The sequence below is a fragment of the Schistocerca piceifrons genome, chromosome 5 (genome assembly GCF_021461385.2).
Source record: "Schistocerca piceifrons isolate TAMUIC-IGC-003096 chromosome 5, iqSchPice1.1, whole genome shotgun sequence".
NCBI classification, from domain to species: Eukaryota; Metazoa; Arthropoda; class Insecta; order Orthoptera; family Acrididae; genus Schistocerca; species Schistocerca piceifrons.
Genome location: NC_060142.1, coordinates 477038212 through 477059819, shown reverse-complemented (window position 1 = coordinate 477059819; position 21608 = coordinate 477038212). Strand labels below are relative to the sequence as shown.

At 39.1% G+C, this 21608-nt stretch overlaps 1 protein-coding gene across 3 annotated transcripts in view; it reads left to right on the top strand.

Moving 5' to 3' along the window:
* The window catches only part of LOC124798240 (trafficking protein particle complex subunit 8), a 280719-nt gene that overhangs the window by 71895 nt on the left and 187216 nt on the right, over positions 1-21608 (top strand). For all 3 annotated transcript variants that reach the window (XM_047261556.1, XM_047261554.1, XM_047261557.1), the window contains one exon: positions 6512-6760. In XM_047261556.1, coding sequence (XP_047117512.1) covers positions 6512-6760 — 249 coding nt within the window. The remainder of the gene's footprint in view (positions 1-6511; positions 6761-21608) is intronic.

Below are 21608 nucleotides of genomic sequence, written 5' to 3'. Positions count from 1 at the left end.
AGGAGAGCCTTCCAGCAGAACTGCAGCACTTAGAGACATTTCGGATAAATGGGTACAACCAGAAGCAAATAAGATACGCACTCAGACAGACTGCGCCAAGAGAACAAGAAGAAGAAACAGAAGAACACAAGTCATTGGCGTGCATTCCGTTTGTCGGAAACACCTCAAAAAAATTGGCATAATACTGGGGAAACACAATGTAAAATGTGTATTCCAACCCCCTGCAAAAACCTTGACTCTACTGGGTTCAGTGAAAGATGGCCTAGGCCTTTGAAAACCAGACGTTGATCAAATTCCCTGTCAGTGCGGAAAATCATACAGTGGGGAGACAGTCTGCACTGTAGAAGAAAGGTGCCGCGAACACAAGCGCCATACCGAATTATGCCAGGTCACTAAATCAGCTGTGGCTCACCATTGTATAAAGACTGGCCATACTATGGACTATGAAAAAACAAAAATACTCTGTCAATCTTCCCACTTCTGGGACTGCTACCGATGATCTAATTAATAAAGACAGCGGCCTTCAACTTAGTCAGGCTTGGAACCCTGCACTCAGCCTGGAGAGAAAGATGCGGCCCCAGAGATCGAGGACCGCCCCCGACAGCGGTAGCAGGGAGATTGCAGACCCCAGTTCAGACCCAGGCACTGCTTCCTCTACAACCTCCAGTAGCTGCCACACTAGCCACACCAAAGACACCAGGAGAGTAACGGTGGAGGAGGTAACTGCTAGTATATATAGGATGCCGAGTGGAATGGCACAGCATTCGTCAGGAACCATCTGAAGATGGCAGCGTGTGTTGTTGTGGTCTTCAGTCCTGAGACTGGTTTGATGCAGCTCTCCATGCTACTCTATCCTGTGCAAGCTTTTTCATCTCCCAGTACCTATTGCAACCTACATCCTTCTGAATCTGCTTAGTGTATTCATCTCTTGGTCTCCCTCTACGATTTTTACCCTCCACGCTGCCCTCCAATACTAAATTTGTGATCCCTTGATGCCTCGGAACATGTCCTACCAACCGATCCCTTCTTCTGGTCAAGTTGTGCCACAAACTTCTCTTCTCCCCAATCCTATTCAATACTTCCTCATTAGTTATGTGATCTACCCATCTAATCTTCAGCATTCTTCTGTAGCACCACATTTCGAAAGCTTCTATTCTCTTCTTGTCCAAACTATTTATCGTCCATGTTTCACTTCCATACATGGCTACACTCCATACGAATACTTTCAGAAATGACTTCCTGACACTTAAATCAATACTGGATGTTAACAAATTTCTCTTCTTCAGAAACGCTTTCCTTGCCATTGCCAGCCTACATTTTATATCCTCTCTACTTCGACCATCATCAGTTATTTTGCTCCCCAAATAGCAAAACTCCTTTACTACTTTAAGTGCCTCATTTCCTAATCTAATTCCCTCAGCATCACCCGACTTAATTAGACTACATTCCATTATCCTTGTTTTGCTTTTGTTGATGTTCATCTTATATCCTCCTTTCAAGACACTGTCCATTCCATTCAACTGCTCTTCCAAGTCCTTTGCTGTCTCTGACAGAATTACAATGTCATCGGCGAACCTCAAAGTTTTTATTTCTTCTCCATGAATTTTAATACCTACTCCGAATTTTTCTTTTGTTTCCTTTACTGCTTGCTCAGTATACAGATTGAATAACATCGGGGAGAGGCTACAACCCTGTCTCACTCCTTTCCCAACCACTGCTTCTCTTTCATGCCCCTCGACTCTTATAACTGCCATCTGGTTTCTGTACAAATTGTAAATAGCCTTTCGCTCCCTGTATTTTACCCCTGCCACCTTCAGAATTTGAAAGAGAGTTTTCCAGTCAACATTGTCAAAAGCTTTCTCTAAGTCTACAAGTGCTAGAAACGTAGGTTTGCCTTTCCTTAATCTTTCTTCTAAGATAAGTCGTAAGGTCAGTATTGCCTCACGTGTTCCAGTGTTTCTACGGAATCCAAACTGATCTTCCTCGAGGTTGGCTTCTACTAGTTTTTCCATTCGTCTGCAAAGAATTCGTGTTAGTATTTTGCAGCTGTGACTCATTAAGCTGATAGTTCGGTAATTTTCACATCTGTCAACACCTGCTTTCTTTGGGATTGGAATTATTATATTCTTCTTGAAGTCTGAGGGTATTTCGCCTGTTTCATACATCTTGCTCACCAGATGGTAGAGTTTTGTCAGGACTGGCTCTCCCACGGCCGTCAGTAGTTCCAATGGAATATTGTCTACTCCAGGGGCCTTGTTTCGACTCAGGTCTTTCAGTGCTCTGTCAAACTCTTCACGCAGTATCGTATCTCCCATTTCATCTTCATCTACATCCTCTTCCATTTCCATAATATTGTCCTCAAGTACATCGCCCTTGTATAGACCCTCTATATACTCCTTCCACCTTTCTGCTTTCCCTTCTTTGCTTAGAACTGGGTTTCCATCTTAGCTCTTGATATTCATACAAGTCGTTCTCTTATCTCCAAAGGTCTCTTTAATTTTCCTGTAGGCGGTATCTATCTTACCCCTAGTGAGATAGGCCTCTACATCCTTACATTTGTCCTCTAGCCATCCCTGTTTAGCCATTTTGCACTTCCTGTCGATCTTGTTTTTGAGGTGTTTGTATTCCTTTTTGCCTGTTTCACTTACCGCATTTTTATATTTTCTCCTTTCATCAATTAAATTCAATATTTCTTCTGTTACCCAAGGATTTCTACTAGCCCTCGTCTTTTTACCTACTTGATCCTCTGCTGCCTTCACTACTTCATCCCTCAAAGCTACGCCTGGTGAAATATTATGGAGAAATTATGACGCTACCCGGTTGTGGCGCCGCACAAGAAACGCAACAATGGTTAGTTCACTTGGGAGGATGTGTCTCAGCTAATTTATGCACAGCACTGCGTATGATTTTTCATATGCATGAAAAATATGTTATTATTTGATAGTTGTTTGAGCCTCGAAGCTATTTATCTACTCTTATTCTTTAAAGGCAACACTACGGTGTCCAGCTTTCTATGCTTAAATTTCTTGTTTCTCTGAAGTATCACGGGTACCTGTGACAGATAGATCAGGTGAAATAAGGAGCTAATAAGTGACATTAACTTCATACCATAAGAATTAATATATTCCATATTATTAGTGAACTAAACAGAAATTCACTTCATCTCTCTGTCATGGACGGCAAAAGTCACAGAACAAGATTGATGAAGCATATGGCAGGAGTTTTTACAAACATTTTTGGTTAGCTTCATAGGCTTCATTGGTGTGGTCATTTTACTCTTTTTCATAAATTACTTAGGCGAATGAATGGATAAAATTAGATGGAAAAAATAAAACAGGATAGGCCTCTCTGGCACGGGAGATGATGCCAGTAGCTGCAGTACCCTTGGCGTAGCCCTCAGCTTCTTGCAAACATGCGAGCTTCTCCATCTGCATGGAGAAGGTGTTAAACACCTTGACGATGTTCCTTTATCCTCAGGGTCTGCAGTGTACTTCCAGCATGATGGAACCTCTTCACATTGTATTAGAGGTGGCAGTAAACATCTCAACCACACTTACTCTAATCATTAGATTGATCATGATAGTACAGTTAACTGGCTACCAAGATCACCGGACTTCACATCTTTAGATTTTTGTTTATGGGATTCAAATGAAATATGAATAAATGAGATGAACTGCTTGAACATGACATGAAAATCACTTAAACTGAACTGATTCTTCTTGATGGATACAAACTAATGTTGTACAACTGTAAAACTAACAAGAAGAAAAGGAGAGTAACTATATATGGTAAAAATAGAGCTGTGTGTCAGGCCCTTCAGTTTAGTGAATATTGTTTAACAACTTTGCTTGCTGTGCTACAATAGTATATCAAGAAACTAACAAAGCTTGTAGTACTGACAGTTTATAGGCCATTAACAGAGAGTATTGTGAGTTTTACAAAGCAGCTAGAAGTGGTTTTAATGGGATTACACAAACTTAACAGGAGGATCATTGTTTGTAGAGGCTTCAGTCTTGGTAAAAAGTTTTCGATAGTACTGGGGCACAGTCGTGTAGAATTTTTTGAAACACTAGACCACCATTTGACTGTTTATTACTGTATTTTTCTTCTGCACTATCTAAACTTTGGCCGTTATTGAGGACAATGCTAAAAGTTCTTATACCATTAACATGTCATATCTGATAGTCAGCCCAAATCAGATGAATGAGACTAGACATGCCTTCAAGGTGTAATTACTTTTAGCATTGTACTTGATAATAGTTTAAAAGTACAGTAATAGGCAGTCTGTCACAGAGCACTGACTGAGGGCACCCAGGGTTGATATCCAGCTTTGGATTATTTTCCACAGTAAAATTCCTTATGAAGATGGAGGCACGTAGTGCAGCACCTATTGACATTTTGTTTAGAGCCAACAACTTGCAGTGATTTAGCTGTAAAACCAATAGTCAGTGGTACATCAGACCATGATGGTCCGAAGTTAACCATAAAATATCCTGGCCTGTTATTTACAAATCAGATGGATTGTAATACAGAATTGACAACTATGGCTCAATTCTAGTATTTAGTGAGAAATTATGGGAAGAAATATTTGGGAGACATTTACAAAGCCAAATAGAGTAGACTGAGAATTTAAATCTTTCTTAAACGTATTCCAGTAGCGCCTTGTCTTGTTTTCCTCTGGAACAAATTATTGTAAAATCAAATAGAACAAAGATGAGGGATAGGTTACTACTGAGATTAAAGTGTCTTGTTCTAGGAGGAGAATACTTCTACATACGAGGCATGTTCAGAAAGTAAGTGTACTGTTATCGTAACAGGCTGTGGTTTTTTATGGGTTGGCAACACTGAGTGATAGAGGGGGTTCCTCTGAACAGAGCAAACATCGCAGGAATGTGGTAGTACTTAAATCATTTTGTAGTGTCCAGTTGCATAAAACATATCAGTAAGGATTTCCGCCAAGTGTGAGCCAGTTGCTGTGATCTGCTTCCTATTCGTGGAAAGGGTGACACCTACCCACTTTTTTGTGTGAATCAGAATTGCTTATGGTGAAGGTGTTATGAACAGAAAGAGTGTTTTTAAGTGGTGTAGGGAGTTTAAAGGTGGCAGAACAATTGTTCATACAAGGTGACAGTTATATATATAAATAAACGTAAGTTAGTTACAAACTATGGCATGCACAAACATTATTCAACATTTAAATGTCACTACAGATATTCAAATTTCGATTATGACATGTTTGGTATGCCTGCCATTATTGGTGGTGGTGTGGTGCAGATGAATAGCAAAATTCTGCATGACGCGCTAAAGTGTCGGAAAATTGATCGTCAGTGACCCCCTGAATGGCTGTTTTCAACTCAGCAATGATTTGGGGTTATTGCTGTACACCTTGTCTTTAATATAGCCCCACAAAATGGAGTCACTTGTGTACAGATCTGGAGAATATGGCCACCGATAGAGGCCCATGCCAGTGGCCTCTGGATACCCCAGAGCCAGAATGCAGTCCCCAAAGTGCTCCTCCATGTTATCAAACTATCTCCTGCTTCAATGAGGTCGAGCTCCAACTTGCATGAACCACATCCTGTCAAAATTAGGGTCGCTTCGGATAATGGGGATGAAACCATCTTCCAAAACTTTCATGTACCATTTGGTAGTCAGTGTGCCATCAAGGAATATTGCACCAATTATTTCGTGACTGGACACTGCACACCACAGAGTTACACGTTGAGGGTGAAGAGACTTCCTGATCATGAAATGCGGGTTCTCAGTACCTCAAATGGGTCAGTTTTCCTCATTGATGAACCCATCCAAATGAAAGTGGGCTTCATCACTAAACCAAACCATATGCGCATACTAATGCCCGTCATGCCCCATGGTCAACCGTGCAGTTTTAATGTCATAATGCAAACCGCTCAGAAGTTATGATGATTTTATTTCACGTAGTTCAGTAATTGTCACCCTGTAACAAGACAGAGGAGTGGAAGACCTTCCATTTTGACTGATTAGTTGGTGGCAGAAAACAAGGAAACTTTTCATGAAGACCACCAGTTGACAGTGGATGAAATTTCTGTAATATTTCCACAACTCTCCAGAATTACCTTATACGAGACACCGACAGAAGTGATGGTATACCAGAAACTGTGTGCAAGATGGGGTCACAAAACAGGTGACAGAGGAGCACAAACAAATCATGTCAGTAGTGCCTGCTAATTTCTTGAACAACTTGAATTAGAAAGTGAGGATTTTCTGAGCTCTATTGTGACTGTAGATGAAATGTGGTTGGCTCATTACACACCTTAGACAACAAAGACAGTGGTGTCACAATAATTCCCCATGATAGTGATAGTTTACTGTTAATTCAATGTACAGATTAAGTTTTTATGATTTGCTTTTGTTTTGTTAATGTGTAACTCATCTCATTCCACAGCCCTGAAGGGTCTCATTGGTGGGATCTAAGAACATGGTTAATGAAAGACTATATGAATTACAATTCAGTAATGTGTGTTTCTTTCAGCTATAGTACTGACTCACCAGAACTGCAGCTGAGAAGACTCGGTGACTTGTGCTTCATGTTTGGTCACTACACGTTGGCTTTCCAAGCATACCATTCTGCTAAGCGGGATTTCTCTGCTGACCAAGCGTGGCTTTACTATGCAGGAGCACTGGAAATGGCAGCACTCTCTGCCTTTATGCAAGGGGAGCCAACGAGGAAGGCACAGGAGTACATGGAGGAGAGCATATCGACTTACCTCAACTCGTGCAAGTATGTTCACAGAAGTTAATTCCTTCCCATCTATAAATCTCAGTTGCAGAGTTATATTCTGATGATTTGAATATTTTTTTTTTTTAATTTAGCATGACTTCATATGCAGGATAATTGTAAAGTTCATGAAGTATTTCAAAAAATTGGTACAGATAAATGGCCAAGAATAACATAACAGGTGATACATCATGTGAAAGACACACTAATTTTTTATAGTATTTATAAATGTTCTGTGTGTTCACATCACATGACAAATATTTAATCGATAGTCCAATTCTCACCATACCTGACCCAGCCTATCATGGGTGATGCTAAGAACAGCCGCTGTGCTGGAGTGTTGCAAGTCTTTGAGTTTCTATGGTAGAGTTGGAGCATAAATGTTGTCCTTGATGTAACCCAATTAATAAAAAAAAAAATCATAAGGCATAAAGTCTGGTGACTGCAGCAGCCCCTCAAGTACTGGCAGGTCAGTGGCCACAGAATGGCCTGTGCAGCAGTGTAGCAACGTCTCCTTCATGTAATCACAACTGTCAAATGTGGATGGGCAGTCTCTTGTTGGAAAGATGAAATCTCTGTTACCAGTTTCAGCTTGTGGCATGAGCCACAATTGCATCTTGTCGATATAGGTGATACCATAGATAATCCTCTCAGTGAAGAAGAAGGGCGTGTTAGTGTTGTTGGATATAACACAGAACACCTTAACTTTCTTGGAACCCTTTACAAATTTAACAGTTGCTTAAGGATTTTATGCCCCCCCCATATGCATGTGTTAGGTTGGCTGACCTTCCCAGGAAGATGAAAAGTGACTTTCTCACTAAAGATTTTCAAGATGCTTTTGCATATCTGTGTGGAAATGCAGATGGCACAATTAGTCATTGTGGCTTATGACTTGCAGGAGTGTATGGCTTCACTCTAAATCATGTACAAAGGATATTCCACACTGTTTGATGAGGGATGTTCAGTTTGTATACTAGCTTGATATGTAGATTTTGTGGGATATTACATCATCATGTCACTCACACCATCCATTATCTATTCTGACATGTGCTGTTGGCCCCATTGTTTTACATTGCACAAACGACTTTCGTCCTCGATTTTCTTGTACAGTTTCACTGTGCTGTTGTAAACTGGTGATGTCTTGCCATGGAAGGCTCTCTGCACACTCATTTCCAACTGGTAACAGGCAAATTCCATCACACAAAATGCTTTCTCTCTCTTATTCGCTTTCTTTTTTTCTACAGCCAATGACACTCCCAGCAGTGGGTGACGGTTCTTTTGAACTAACTTGCTGAACCCACTTAAAAAAGTTGTTACGTTATGTTTAGCCCTTTACCTATACCAACAAAAGCTTCATAGATTTATAGTTACCCTTATAACCTAATTTTGGGCTAATTGCTCAAGTTCAGAAACTAAGATAAATGAAAGAAATTATGTTAGTGTTTAAAATAATTTTTCTGTTTCCTCAGAGAATTGGATAATTAGTGAAATCAGAAGAGGTGGAGGAGGAGGAGCGAAATTGTGCTTAGTATTTTTGAGAAATGCCCTTAATTAAATAGAGGTGGTGCATTTATGTGTTGGTGATGGTATATGCTCCACTCTGTCTGATGCTCTTCCTTTCCCTTTAGAATGCCGTGCTTCTGTACCTTGTGTGAAAGGGAAATACTATATTACATTGTCAGTTTCAGTGATGAGCACTGAAAATCTTTCTTCAGAAAAATACAATGAATACTTTCTTTTAAAAAATGATTTTCAAAGTAGATGCCTTTTGGTATGATGTCAGGACATCTAAAACACCCTTGCTCAGAAACATTCTTATATGGATGTTGTAAACTTATGGTTTTTTATTTTATGGTTACATCCTTAACTTGTGGTCATACAATTTAATTATCTGCATTAGTAGTATGTTTTTAGTGCTTGTTCACACAATTTCTTGAAGCTGCATCCAGATGTTGTTGAATCATGCCAGTCCTGCTACAGGCTTTGAACTCTTTCCAATGGACTTGTGAAGTGTTTTCTACATTATCTTTCCTTGACAGAAGCTATATTTATAATTCTGAACTACTCCTGTTGATACAAGTGTGTGATACTGATACTGTGGCTCTTGTGGACAAAACCTAATTGTCCCTACTGGAACTTGGATTTGCTGGTTCTATATGTGTGTCTAGGTGGCCCAGAAATGAGGTTGTCGTATTTACTGCTTTCATCTTCTACACTGACCTTATATGTAACTGAGGGAATAGGTAGTCAACTCTGACCATTAGTGGACAGAAAACTGTGCAAGTGGGAATATCTACTAATTTATTGGCAACCATCTTAATTCATCTAAGCCTTCATATGATCTTGCTGCAACAGGTATTCCGATTATACAAACTGTAGATGAAAACAAGCTAAGTCTACTCTGTGCAGTACATAAACAAAGTCCAATCTGTCCTTAAAATATTCTGAGTCTAAAGCCATATGAAAATTATTAAAGGAGTCTGAACTGTGCAGATGTTGTGCTGCATTTGCTGATAATCTGATCACTAGGATGTTGTACAACAGATTTCTCCCTAGGAACTTTTGCAGAAGACTAACACCGTGCTCACTGTCCACTGCCTTTATATTGTAGAGGCTTGAGTATATATTATTGTTATCATATTTTATGGACTGTAAGATGCACCTTGATTTTTAAGCATTTTTTTAAAACCAATGTTTTTACCACTTTTATTAATGGATTGCAAAACCAGACAAAAAAAAATTTGTTTATACAACCGAACTAACCTTCAAAATCCCTGGGAATTGTCATCTGAAATTTCTTCTTCTTCCTCTTCGCGATCATCATTGTCCTCTCCTTATATAAGATGGTCTTCACTGCCATTGAGAGTGTTACTTATGCTGCACTTCTTGAAAGATTTAACAATAATGTCTTCTCTGACTCTAGACCAAGACTGCTTTATCCACTGACTCACTTGTTTGATTGTAGATCATTTTAACCCTCGAGCGGGTGCGCCTGTGTATAAAGTGCGCCAACCAAAAATAAAATGATTTTGTGTGGTTCCATTTTTGTTTCATAACTAAAAACCTATACCTATTCCTTCAGTATTACTTCAGGTAACACAGTGATAAATTGCATTGTTGTACGTGCAAGGGAGCAGCAGTAATATAAAATACAAAGCAAGCTTGGTGAGAAAAAATTTATGATCAGTTAAAAAAAATGACCCCAGTTATGAACTAGCAACATAATCACACATTAAGGCAGTTGTCTGTGAGATAATTAGTCATCGAATAAGCAGCTGACTGAGATTTGATGCAGCTGCACTGCTTAGTGCTTCGAATGTGTCATTATTGTCTTTTTAACACCTGTCCTTGGCAACAGTGTTTTATAGTGAAAATTTATTTCATTATTGTTTAATAAAACAGTAGTTTAGCTCATATTATGTATGTTTATTTTCTCCTTGTTGAAATAAACTAAGAGTAAACTGTGATTTTGATCATACATGACTTACCTTGGTAACATAAGGAAACATATTCTTTTCACGTGTACAAAGTGCGCTGCGCACCCGCTCGTGTTATGAAAAACGGCGCACCCGCTTGAGGGTAAAGCTCCCTTCGACATGAATTCATGTCGAGTTTCATCCATCATCCATTTGTTGCAGCCCTTTCTCGTATACACTTTAAATGGTTTATTTATCGAGACACCAAGAAGTTTCAAATTGTGAAATAAGTCCTGCCAGAATAACAGAAAGCTCTGCATTTCCCTGCCTCATTTTCTCTTTCAAAGAATTTTTCAAATGACTACAAAACTGATCTAGCACAAGAAGAGAACTCTTCTTTAGTAAAGTACCTCTCCTTCTCTCCTACATTCTGCTAATCCATAATTCCATACCAGCCTCATCCAGCCCTTGTCATATACATGAACACCACCACCTGGCAGTATTTCAGAAGGCATTGGCATTGTTATGTGCATGAAAATGATCATGGGATTAAGCTTAATACCATCAGCACAACATGAGAGGACAACAATGTAGTGCACTTTTTCTTGTCTACTTGTTCTTATAATTTCATGACAACAGTGCTTGGTAACAGTTCTGTGACTCGATACATTGAACGTCAGAGGAGTTTCGTCCATATTCACTGTTTGGCTTAGTTCAATGCTGGTTTTCTTTTAGTGTTGAATAATAAAGCAATGGGAAGATATTTTTTTCTCTTCATACCCCTGTAGCATTTACTGAGATATTTTGGTTTTGGTTCCCATGCTAAGTCTATGATGCTTCATAAACCTGTAGCACCAACCCATTCCACCATTAAGTTTGTTAAGTTCCACTGTAGTGCTAGCTTATGAGTGTTTACTTGAATCATTTTTGTCTTAATTCCAATGCTGTTTTGATGGTGCCCTTGAATACATTTCAATAAGTCATAATTTAGCTTTGGCCTTTTTGCATTTAGTCGTCTGTCTGCACATTGAGTCTTCCTCTTTTTTTTTTTTTCCTGTTGGTGGAGGGCCAAAATGTTGCTCAGCTGCTCTGTTTCCATGTTGTTCTGCATATGCTGTTACTTTAAATTTATTGCCGACATCTTATGAACACCTTTTGTTTTTTCCATTATGAAACTCGCTACTAACAAAATTGTCATACTGCTACTGAAAACACAAATCATTTTAAATTCAAGCTCACTATCACCGCAATGACACATCATAGGCTAGACAGTTTTCTGGGTTTGTGATGGTGGGATGGGAGAGAGACAGTGTTAGCAAGCTTGTCAGTCTCCACAACCCATGTTCATCGCATTTGTGCACTGCTATTGTCAGTTATAGATACGTTTCCCTGCCATCGAAAACATATGGCCACTTTTAAAACTGGCAGGAATTTTAAATCAAATTTTATATTAATTTTGAGTATAAGATGCACCTGTATCTGTGCAGGCAGTTGCTCAATGAACAAGTGGAATGTTACTATGCAAACTAAATAACCTATAGACAGCAGATTTGTGATCACTGTTCCAGTCGGATGCTATTTGGAGAGTGTCCAAACATACAGCAGATGTGCACTTACAACTGCGGAAAAAGGGAAATATTTCTCATTGACAGTTACAGAAGAAGGGAGTTAGGTCAGATTATGAACCTGAAGCAGAGAATCATAGCATTACAAGAAGTAAGATGGACCAGATGTGGAATCCTAGAAAAGAAAGAAGCAAACATGTTTTTTAGCTGTAATGAAAGGAACCATGAGTTTGGGACAGGATTTGTGGTGCGTCATCAAGTAAAGCATTTCATAATTGGATTCAACCCCATAAACCGGAGACTATCAACACTGAGGATAAAAGGGAAATTCTTCAATTACTCCATGATTAATGCCGACGCACAAACTGTAGAATCAGAGGATGAGGAGAAAGATGATTTCTACGAATATCTGGAATGAGTGTATGATGAATGCCCAGGGAAGGATATAAAAATACCAGCTGGAGACCTAAATGCCCAGATGGGAAGAGAACAGAGCTATAGACGAATAATTGGCATCTATAGTAAACATGCCATAAGTAATGACAATGCAACAAGATTGATATTATTTGCAACATCTAGAAACTTGATAGGCTCACCATTGTTCCTACACAAATAAAAACATAAGGGAGCATGGACAGCACCAGATGGAAATACAGTACATCAGATTGACCATGTACTAATTGATGTGAGACACAAGTCAGACTTATTGGATGTAAGTAGTTTGAGGTCCAAGTATAAACATGGATCACTTTCTAGTTTGGGCACGGGTGAGGGCAAGACCATCAAATGCAGTGAAAGGAACCTGGCCCGATACACAGAAATATAACATCACAACTTTAGAATAAGAGGAAGCAAGGGAATGATACCAGGAGAGAATAATTCAGGCCATTTGAAGTGCTGTAGAATGTAACAACATTGAAGATGAAACTTCCTGGCAGATTAAAACTGTGTGCCCAACTGAGACTCGAACTCAGGACCTTTGCCTTTCGCTGCCTTTGCCTGTTTCGCAGGAGAGCTTCTGTAAAGTTTGGAAGGTAGGAGACGGATACTGGCAGAAGTAAAGCTGTGAGGACCAGGTGTGAGTCGTGCTTTGGCAGCTCAGTGGTAGAGCACTTGCCCGCAAAAGGCAAACGTCCTGAGTTCGAGTCTCGGTCGGGCACACAGTTTTAATCTGCCAGGAAGTTTCATATTGGCGCACACTCCGCTGCAGAGAGGAAATCTCATTCTGGAAACATTGAAGATCATTTGGAAAAGATAAAAAAGACAGTGCAAGCAGCAGCAAGCGAGATACTTGGGAACATCATAAGGCAAACAAGAAATTCGTGGTTTGGTACTGAATGTGAAGCAGTAACAAATGAAAAAAATAAAGCATACAGAAGGACATTACAACCACATTGTACCAGGAGGATAATGGAAGAATATAAAGAAAAACAGAGAATTGAAAAAACGACCCGTCAGAGGAAAAAGATGGAGTAGATGGAGGTAAATACTGAAGAAATGGGGTTTCTGGGAAGTGCAGACGAGGCAAGGGAATTTCATAGGGAGGTGAAAAAGGTACGGAAACCTTTTAAGGGTTCAACAAGTTTCATAAAAGATAATGGTGAAATTATAAGTGAAGGGAAGGAGATATGTGAGATGTGGCATCACTACTTTGATAAACTCCTGAATCTGAGATCAGTTGTACCAGGGAATCCAACAGAAATACAGGAAGAAGAGGACTCAGATAACAGTGTGGACCCACCTGACTTAGAAGAGGTGAGAACTACAATGAGGAAATTAAAGAACAACAAGGCAGTAGGAACAGACGGCGTACCAACAGAACTTTTCAAGCAAGGAGAGGCTCTGAATTGGAAATGAACATCATGAAACTGGTTAATTTAGTATGGGAAGAAGAGGAAATGCCTCAAGCATGGAAAGAGGAAATTATATGCCCAATATATAAGAAAGGTGAACAGATGGAATGTGGTAACTATAGAGGGATCACAATGCTTAATCTGGGATAGAAAATCCTCTATAACATGCTGTACGACCATCTCCTTCCGATAATAGTGAGGGAAATAGGGCCATACCAATACAGATTTATTCCCAGTAAGTCGACCATTGACCAGCTATTTACCTTAAGACAAATTCTTGAAAAAACATAGGAATATGGGATCAAAACATATCTTTTTATTGATTTTAAAGCAGCTTATGATAGCATGGACAGAGCAACTATATCAAGTTCTAGGTAAATTGAGTATTCCAAAAATACTGATAAGGGTAGTAAGAATGACACCGAGAGAAATGAAAGGTTGCATAAAAACTGGAGAAATATTGTCCAATACTTTGGAAATTAAAAATGGAGTATGGAAAGGTGATGCACTGGCATGCCTCCTATTCAGTGCCGCCTTGGAGAAGGTGATGAGAGAAGCAACTATCTTGAGTAGGGGAACAGATTTTTCATAAATGTGTGCAGATGCGGGCGACATTGACATAGTAGCAAGAACTATGATGACAATGGAAGAGACATTCACTGCACTTGAAAAGCCCGGCAGGAATGTTGGACTAAATATCAATGGGCAGAAAACAAAATACCTAGCTTCTGGGAAAGTGCACAGGGAGAACATACCACCCAAAATAACAATGGGTAGTTTTGCCTTTGAAAGAGTCAATCATTTCAAGTACCTGGTTTAGATGGTAACCAGCCTAAATGATTTCTCATATTAAATAAAGCAAAGACTAATTGCTGGCAATAAAGCTTATTTTGTGTTCACAAAGCTTCTATGTTCAAGGCTTCTAACTAGGACCATAAAACTAACCATTCTTAAAACACTGATTAGATCAGTGCTTACATACAGCCTCTGAGACCTGGGCTATGGTAGCAAAGGATCCTGAATCACTTGATGCATTCAGGAGAAGGATATTCGTGAGAATCATCAGCCCAATTTGCGAAAGGGAAAGATGGAGGAGGAGAGACAACCATGAATTGTACGCCATCTACAAAGACCAGCTTGTTAGAAGAATTGTGAAGTCATCTAGGCTGAGGTCGGCTGGACACATGGCACAGATGAATGATACAGAAATACCAAAAAAGATTTTACAAGGAAAGCCAGATGGACAGAGAGAACATGGTCAACTAAAAACTAGATGGGAGGATGGAGTCATGGAAGACCTTCAGAAAATGGGCTACAGGAACTGGAAAATGCTAGCAAGGGACCGGGATAAATGGGAGGAGATAGTTGAAGAGGCCAAGACTCAGCATGAGTTGTAGAGCCACACAAGAAGAAGAAGAAGAAGAAGAAGAAGAAGAAGGTGACGTGTTGAGCTCCGTCTGCAGGGAAGTCTTGAATCCAGTGGCAAATCTAGCCCAATACTCAATAAGTCTTATTTGTTTCACTAACTGGCTGTACAGGATGATGTCAAATGTCTTCCTGAAGTCAAGGAACATGGCCTCAGCCTGAGCACTGTTGTCTACAGCACTGCGCATCTCGTGGAGGAAAAGAACAAGCTGAGTTTTGTAAGATCTCAGATTGCAGAATCCATGTTGATTTTTATAGAAGAGATTTTCGTTCTCCAGAAATATTGTAATTCTTGAACATAAAACATGTTCTGTAACTCTACAACATGTTGACATCAATGACATAGGCCTATAATTATGTGCCCCTATGGCCCTTCTTGAAAACAGGAATGTCCTGTATTTTTTTCTAGTTGCTAGGTAGCCTTCGTTGCTTCAATGATCTAAGAAGTACAGCTGCTAGAAGGGAATCTTATAAGTATCTCATCTGATTTTCATGCATTTCCACAACTAAGTGATTGGAGTTGCTTTTCTGTTCTGCAGTCTGTGGTATTGAACATTGGCAGTTATTATGCCCATGTTGCTAATGATATATGGATGGAAGATGCCCGAAGGATCTGCAGCCATAGGAACCTGGACAGGCAAGCAAAAGAGTAGTTAACGCAAATGCAGTATGAATAAATATATTGTACTAAATATAATCTGAAGAACTGCTCACTATTGCCAACTTGTTGCAGATGTGGCTAGCAATAAGCAGGGGCCTGATATAGGCATGTGTCTATAAAAACCTAATGTTTGTCAATAGAGCTACTAACAACAACCTGGAGTAATGTTTGGCACCAACTGGCAACATGGAACTCTCAGTAGAAGCAAGGAACTACAAACCAAAAAAGAAGCAGAGATTAGTACCCAAGTGGATGCTGCTTATAACACCATCCTGGCATTCTTCATTGGTCGACAGACTAGAGGTTATTCATTGGTGGCAATGTTCAAAGACTGTTAGCGGCACATGCAGGAATCTTCAAGGCATTGGCTCTGGCAGTATCTATGATGTACTGATGCTCCACCATCATTTAGCTCAGTATCTGCCATTTTGGTGTTTGTGTGACAATTGAAAGGAGGGACCATGTTAGACTCTTCCATGGTGAAACAATTTTGGAAGACCAAATTCTGTATTTCAGCCTCCTCTCTGTTATCTTCAATTTCAGTGCCAGTATGGTCACAGTGAAAGAATAGAGGATTCCAAACCACTTACTGATTTTACACAAGAACAAAACAATTTATGGTTTTTATGCAAGGTTGATTGACAAAATTTTAGTTTCAAAGTCACTCATTGCTTCTCTCATTGCTTTCCTTATGCTCATTTTCACTTTTTTCAGCTAGGTTCTGGCTTCTCTTGAATCTCTAATGAAGTGCTCTATGTTTATGTAGCAGTTTTCTGACACAGCTATTAAAGCATGATGGCTGCTCAGCCTTACACTCATTGATCTCTTTACACACCATTTAAAAAAACTCTTTTCTATAATGTTTCCTTCTGTTTTGAGTGCATCCATCTTGCATGCAGATCATAAATATATTATCACTCAGTCTAGAGCCACACTTTCCAAACTATGATTTCACACTTCTACTCAGCCTAAAATGCACTCCTTACTCAATGGTATGAACAGTAAAATTAATTTTAGTAAAAATTTCTCTTACAAAATTATAGAACGTAAGACACAAAATCTGTGTAAATAAAAACCAGTTGCTACATGTATGAAAGATCACCTCCTGATAACAGCTTGCCCACTTTGGTTGATTTTTTGTTGTTATTTTTATTATTGCCAGGACAAGGTTTGGGCAAAAGAAAATTTTTGGAAAATCCAACAATTAACATCTATTGCCGCATGTATGAAATATCATCAATTAAGAATGGCCCAACAGACTTGGTTGATTTTTGTCTTTGTTGTGTTTGTAATTGTCAGGACAAGCTTTGTACAAAAGAAAATCTTTGGCAAATCCACTTGAAAAGTCAGAAATCATAATCAGTTGTGAAAGACCGTTGTTGTTGTGGTCTTCAGTCCTGAGACTGGTTTGATGCAGCTCTCCATGCTACTCTATCCTGTGCAAGCATCATCATCTCCCAGTACCTACTGCAACCTACATCCTTCTGAATCTGCTTAGTGTATTCATCTCTTGGTCTCCCTCTACGATTTTTACCCTCCACGCTGCCCTCCAATGCTAAATTTGTGATCCCTTGATGCCTCAAAACATGTCCTACCAATCGATCCCTTCTTCTAGTCAAGTTGTGCCACAAACTTCTCTTCTCCCCAATCCTATTCAATACCTTCTCATTAGTTACGTGATCTACCCACCTTATCTTCAGCATTCTTCTGTAGCACCACATTTCGAAAGCTTCTATTCTCTTCTTGTCCAAACTGCTTATCGTCCATGTTTCACTTCCATACATGGCTACACTCCATACAAATACTTTCAGAAATGACTTCCTGACACTTAAATCTATACTCGATGTTAACAAATTTCTCTCCTTCAGAAATGCTTTCCTTGCCATTGTCAGTCTACATTTTATATCCTCTCTACTTCGACCATCATCAGTTATTTTACTCCCTAAATAGCAAAACTCCTTTACTACTTTAAGTGTCTCATTTCCTAATCTAATCCCCTCAGCATCACCCGATTTAATTTGACTACATTCCATTATCCTTGTTTTGCTTTTGTTGATGTTCATCTTATATCCTCCTTTCAAGACACTGTCCATTCCGTTCAACTGCTCTTCCAAGTCCTTTGCTGTCTCTGACAGAATTACAATGTCATCGGCGAACCTCAAAGTTTTTACTTCTTCTCCATGAATTTTAATACCTACTCCGAATTTTTCTTTTGTTTCCTTTACTGCTTGCTCAGTATACAGATTGAACAACATCGGGGAGAGGCTACAACCCTGTCTCACTCCTTTCCCAACCACTGCTTCTCTTTCATGCCCCTCGACTCTTATAACTGCCATCTGGTTTCTGTACAAATTGTAAATAGCCTTTCGCTCCCTGTATTTTACCCCTGCCACCTTCAGAATTTGGAAGAGAGTATTCCAGTTAATGTTGTCAAAAGCTTTCTCTAAGTCTACAAATGCTAGAAACGTAGGTTTGCCTTTTCTTAATCTTTCTTCTAAGATACGTTGTAAGGTTAGTATTGCCTTACGTGTTCCAACATTTCTACGGAATCCAAACTGATTTTCCCCGAGGTCCGCTTCTACCAGTTTCTCCATTCGTCTGTAAAGAATTCGCATTAGTATTTTGCAGCTGTGACTTATTAAACTGATAGTTCGGTAATTTTCACATCTGTCAACACCTGCTTTCTTTGGGATTGGAATTATTATATTCTTCCTGAAGTCTGTGGGTATTTCGCCTGTCTCATACATCTTGCTCACCAGATGGTAGAGTTTTGTCATGACTGGCTCTCCCAAGGCCATCAGTAGTTCTGATGGAATGTTGTATACTCCCGGGGCCTTGTTTCGACTCAGATCATCACTTGAAAATTGCTCAACCAATTTGGTTGTTCCTTTTCTTCTCCTTACGTTAATGACATTCTTGGTATTAAAAAGAAAGTAAAAAAAAAGTTACGTTCAATTTGGCAGTTCTGCTGTCACATGTTTTCATTACAAAAAAAGTTATAAACGTTGTTACCAAAAATTTCTTGGCTTATTTACTACAAATTTTTCCATGACACTATAACGAATGTTCTGATTGACGTGGGAAGCACAATTACCAAAGATCATGAAATGTTATTGTCTGATTTGCTCTAACATTGACATAGTTAGGTAGTCTACATATTTGGAGAAGCATTGTTACAACAAATCTCAAGAAGATCTTACTTTGTTTTTACGTGATAGTGTAATAAACATTTGGATGGATGTAGGCTATGTATTTTTGTGATGTGTTACGTATATATATGTCTGTGTAGTATTTAAATGGGAAATATTGTTATCAAAAATTTTGAAAACATCGTTTAATTCACATTTTTACCTGATACTCTACTGAACATTCAGACAGGAATGGACGTAGAAAGAAGGGGAGGAGGAGATGGACAGAGAGGCGGGGGGGGAGGGGGGGGGTGGAGGGGGGGGGTGGAGGAGGAGATTGCATGCTTAATTACAGACTTACTATTTTATCAGTTGATTTGTTTTCACCGCGTAATGCCCGCTGTCTATGTCCTTCTTCATTGCTGAGCGATGTATCACTTTTCGTTCTGATGCTGCAACTCTTCCTTTCCTATATCTTTACTACTTTTATCTATATAAATGATTAACTATTGGTTTTGCCATTTAACAACTTTTTAATAACTGTGGAAGTATTACAGGCATCGGGTCCCACCTAATGTGTCACCCGCCTATACGTTTTACATGAACCTTTCAAGACTCGATTTATCTGTTTCCAAAGAGAAAGCAGAATATCTCTTCCTTTGACGTTGTCCAACGACGACCTAGGAAGCTCGACGCTCTCGTGGCATATGCTCTTCCACGGCTCGCGGTAGTTTGAAGCATTCATTTTATTCCTTGCCCACTTGCCGCTACGTCGAACTTTCGTGGTGATCGTTGGGCAACGTCTTCCACGTTATCTGCAACATAAATAAACTTCCTTCCCACAGTATTTCTGAAAACCCAATAACAAACTTAAAGAACATAATAATAATAATAATAATAATAATAATAATAACTGTTCTTACAATTATTCGTATAAGTCTTGGTCGGTTTAATTCCCTATACATATTTAGCATTTCTGGGTTCACTAGTCCTTATATATTTAATCTAAAATATATTAAAGTGGTGTTTAAAGTTTCGTACACACAAAAATTTTGAAATATATTAATATAAGTTGAAAAATGCTCCCGACATAACAGAAAGGTGAGTATGTCTCCTTTTAAAAGACTCCGACCGAAAAGTGGGAAACCAGCTGTCCCAATCCTCATTCCGCCTTCCTCCTTGTGACATGTGAACATATGTGCACTGTTTTAACACAGGACATTCTAAATCCTTTCACCCAGTCAGTCTCTCTCCCTCTCTCCCTCTCTCCCTCTCTCCCTCTCTCCCTCTCTCCCTCTCTCCCTCTCTCCCTCTCTCCCTCTCTCCCTCTCTCCCTCTCTCCCTCTCTCCCTCTCTCCCTATCTCCCTCAGAAAGTATCTTATTTTCAGCACATCACTGTCATATTTCCCCAGATGTCACAGAAGGCCTGTATCTTTATGGGAAAAAAATTAATAACGGTTCCTGATTTATGGGAATATAGAAAATCAACTTAAGCTGTTGTGGTCCAAACAATGATTTTTAAATATGTAAAACACTTTCTGATAGCTGATAGAAGATTTATTTTTATCAAAACTCTGATATTGTTAAAAGAAAAAAGCAGCAGCATCCTGAGTTTTCATAGATATTGGATGTATACTGAACATATATCACATCATTGTTCAGAACAACATTCAGATCAGATTATGTAAACTGACAACCTGTAGCAAGGCTTCCTCTTGAAAGAACAGAGCCAAAAGCTATAAATTTGATTGAAACATTTTCATTACACTTTATTTAGGGTGTCAAATCAGCATCTTTAAACAACAGTTATTCTAGTCACGTTAATGTTAATTTAAAATGTAAATGTTTAGCAGTGAAGATCTGTGAAACCACCAATGAAACTTCTTAAAAGCATCTCTGTTTTTAATCCACTGTGACAAATTAACTTTGTATCTTTTCATTAAAGTAATACATTCCACCTAATGATGTTGATTTAGGTACACCATAAAATGTTTTCCAAAGGCACAAAACAAGAGTCTTCCTTCTCAGGCCAAAAGAATAACACTGCTGGTTCAAGTGGGTGGAGAGAGAGAGTAGTTCAGTGTCTCCTCCTTCATCACAGTAATTTCTGACTAAGGCAAAGTACCACCTGTTATCATATGCACCTGCTACAAAAGAATTCTCTGTTTTTAATCCACTGTGACAAATTAACTTTGTATCTTTTCATTAAAGTAATACATTCCACCTAATGATGTTGATTGCGGCGCATTTTCATTGAATGAAAAAATCGAGGAAGGCTTTTCAGAAGATGTTACTCTCCTAATCTTTAAAAAATCACAAGAAAGTGGTTTGTTATGGTGAAAATTCCTGGTACCAGGTATTGTGCAGGTTATCGAAAATCTCTTCTTGAGTTCTTGCATAGGAAATCTACATAGACTTTCTCTAAGAAGTGAAAAAAGCTTTTGTCGGTATTAGCTTTGCAGAAATGGTAAACATCAGATGCAGTTACGTATGTGTCAGCTGCCAGTTGAAGGCTAGCTCTTCTCAGTATACGTTTATAGTTCTTCCCTAACCATTGCACACAGATTTACCATGGCTAGTAGCAAAAAAGGAATGCTCAGCATCAATAGAAAAATCGTTTTTGTGCTCACACACATTTTTAAAGCTTTTTATATTCTTATATTGAGCAGCACACTCATCAGTGAAATAATGCACTTTCTTCGCATGTTGGTAATGCTCTGCCAGCCGCTTTACCATTACTTTGTGGACAGCATTTAAAAATCCTACATCATGTTCCATATCATCACTTATAAAGCAGTGGTT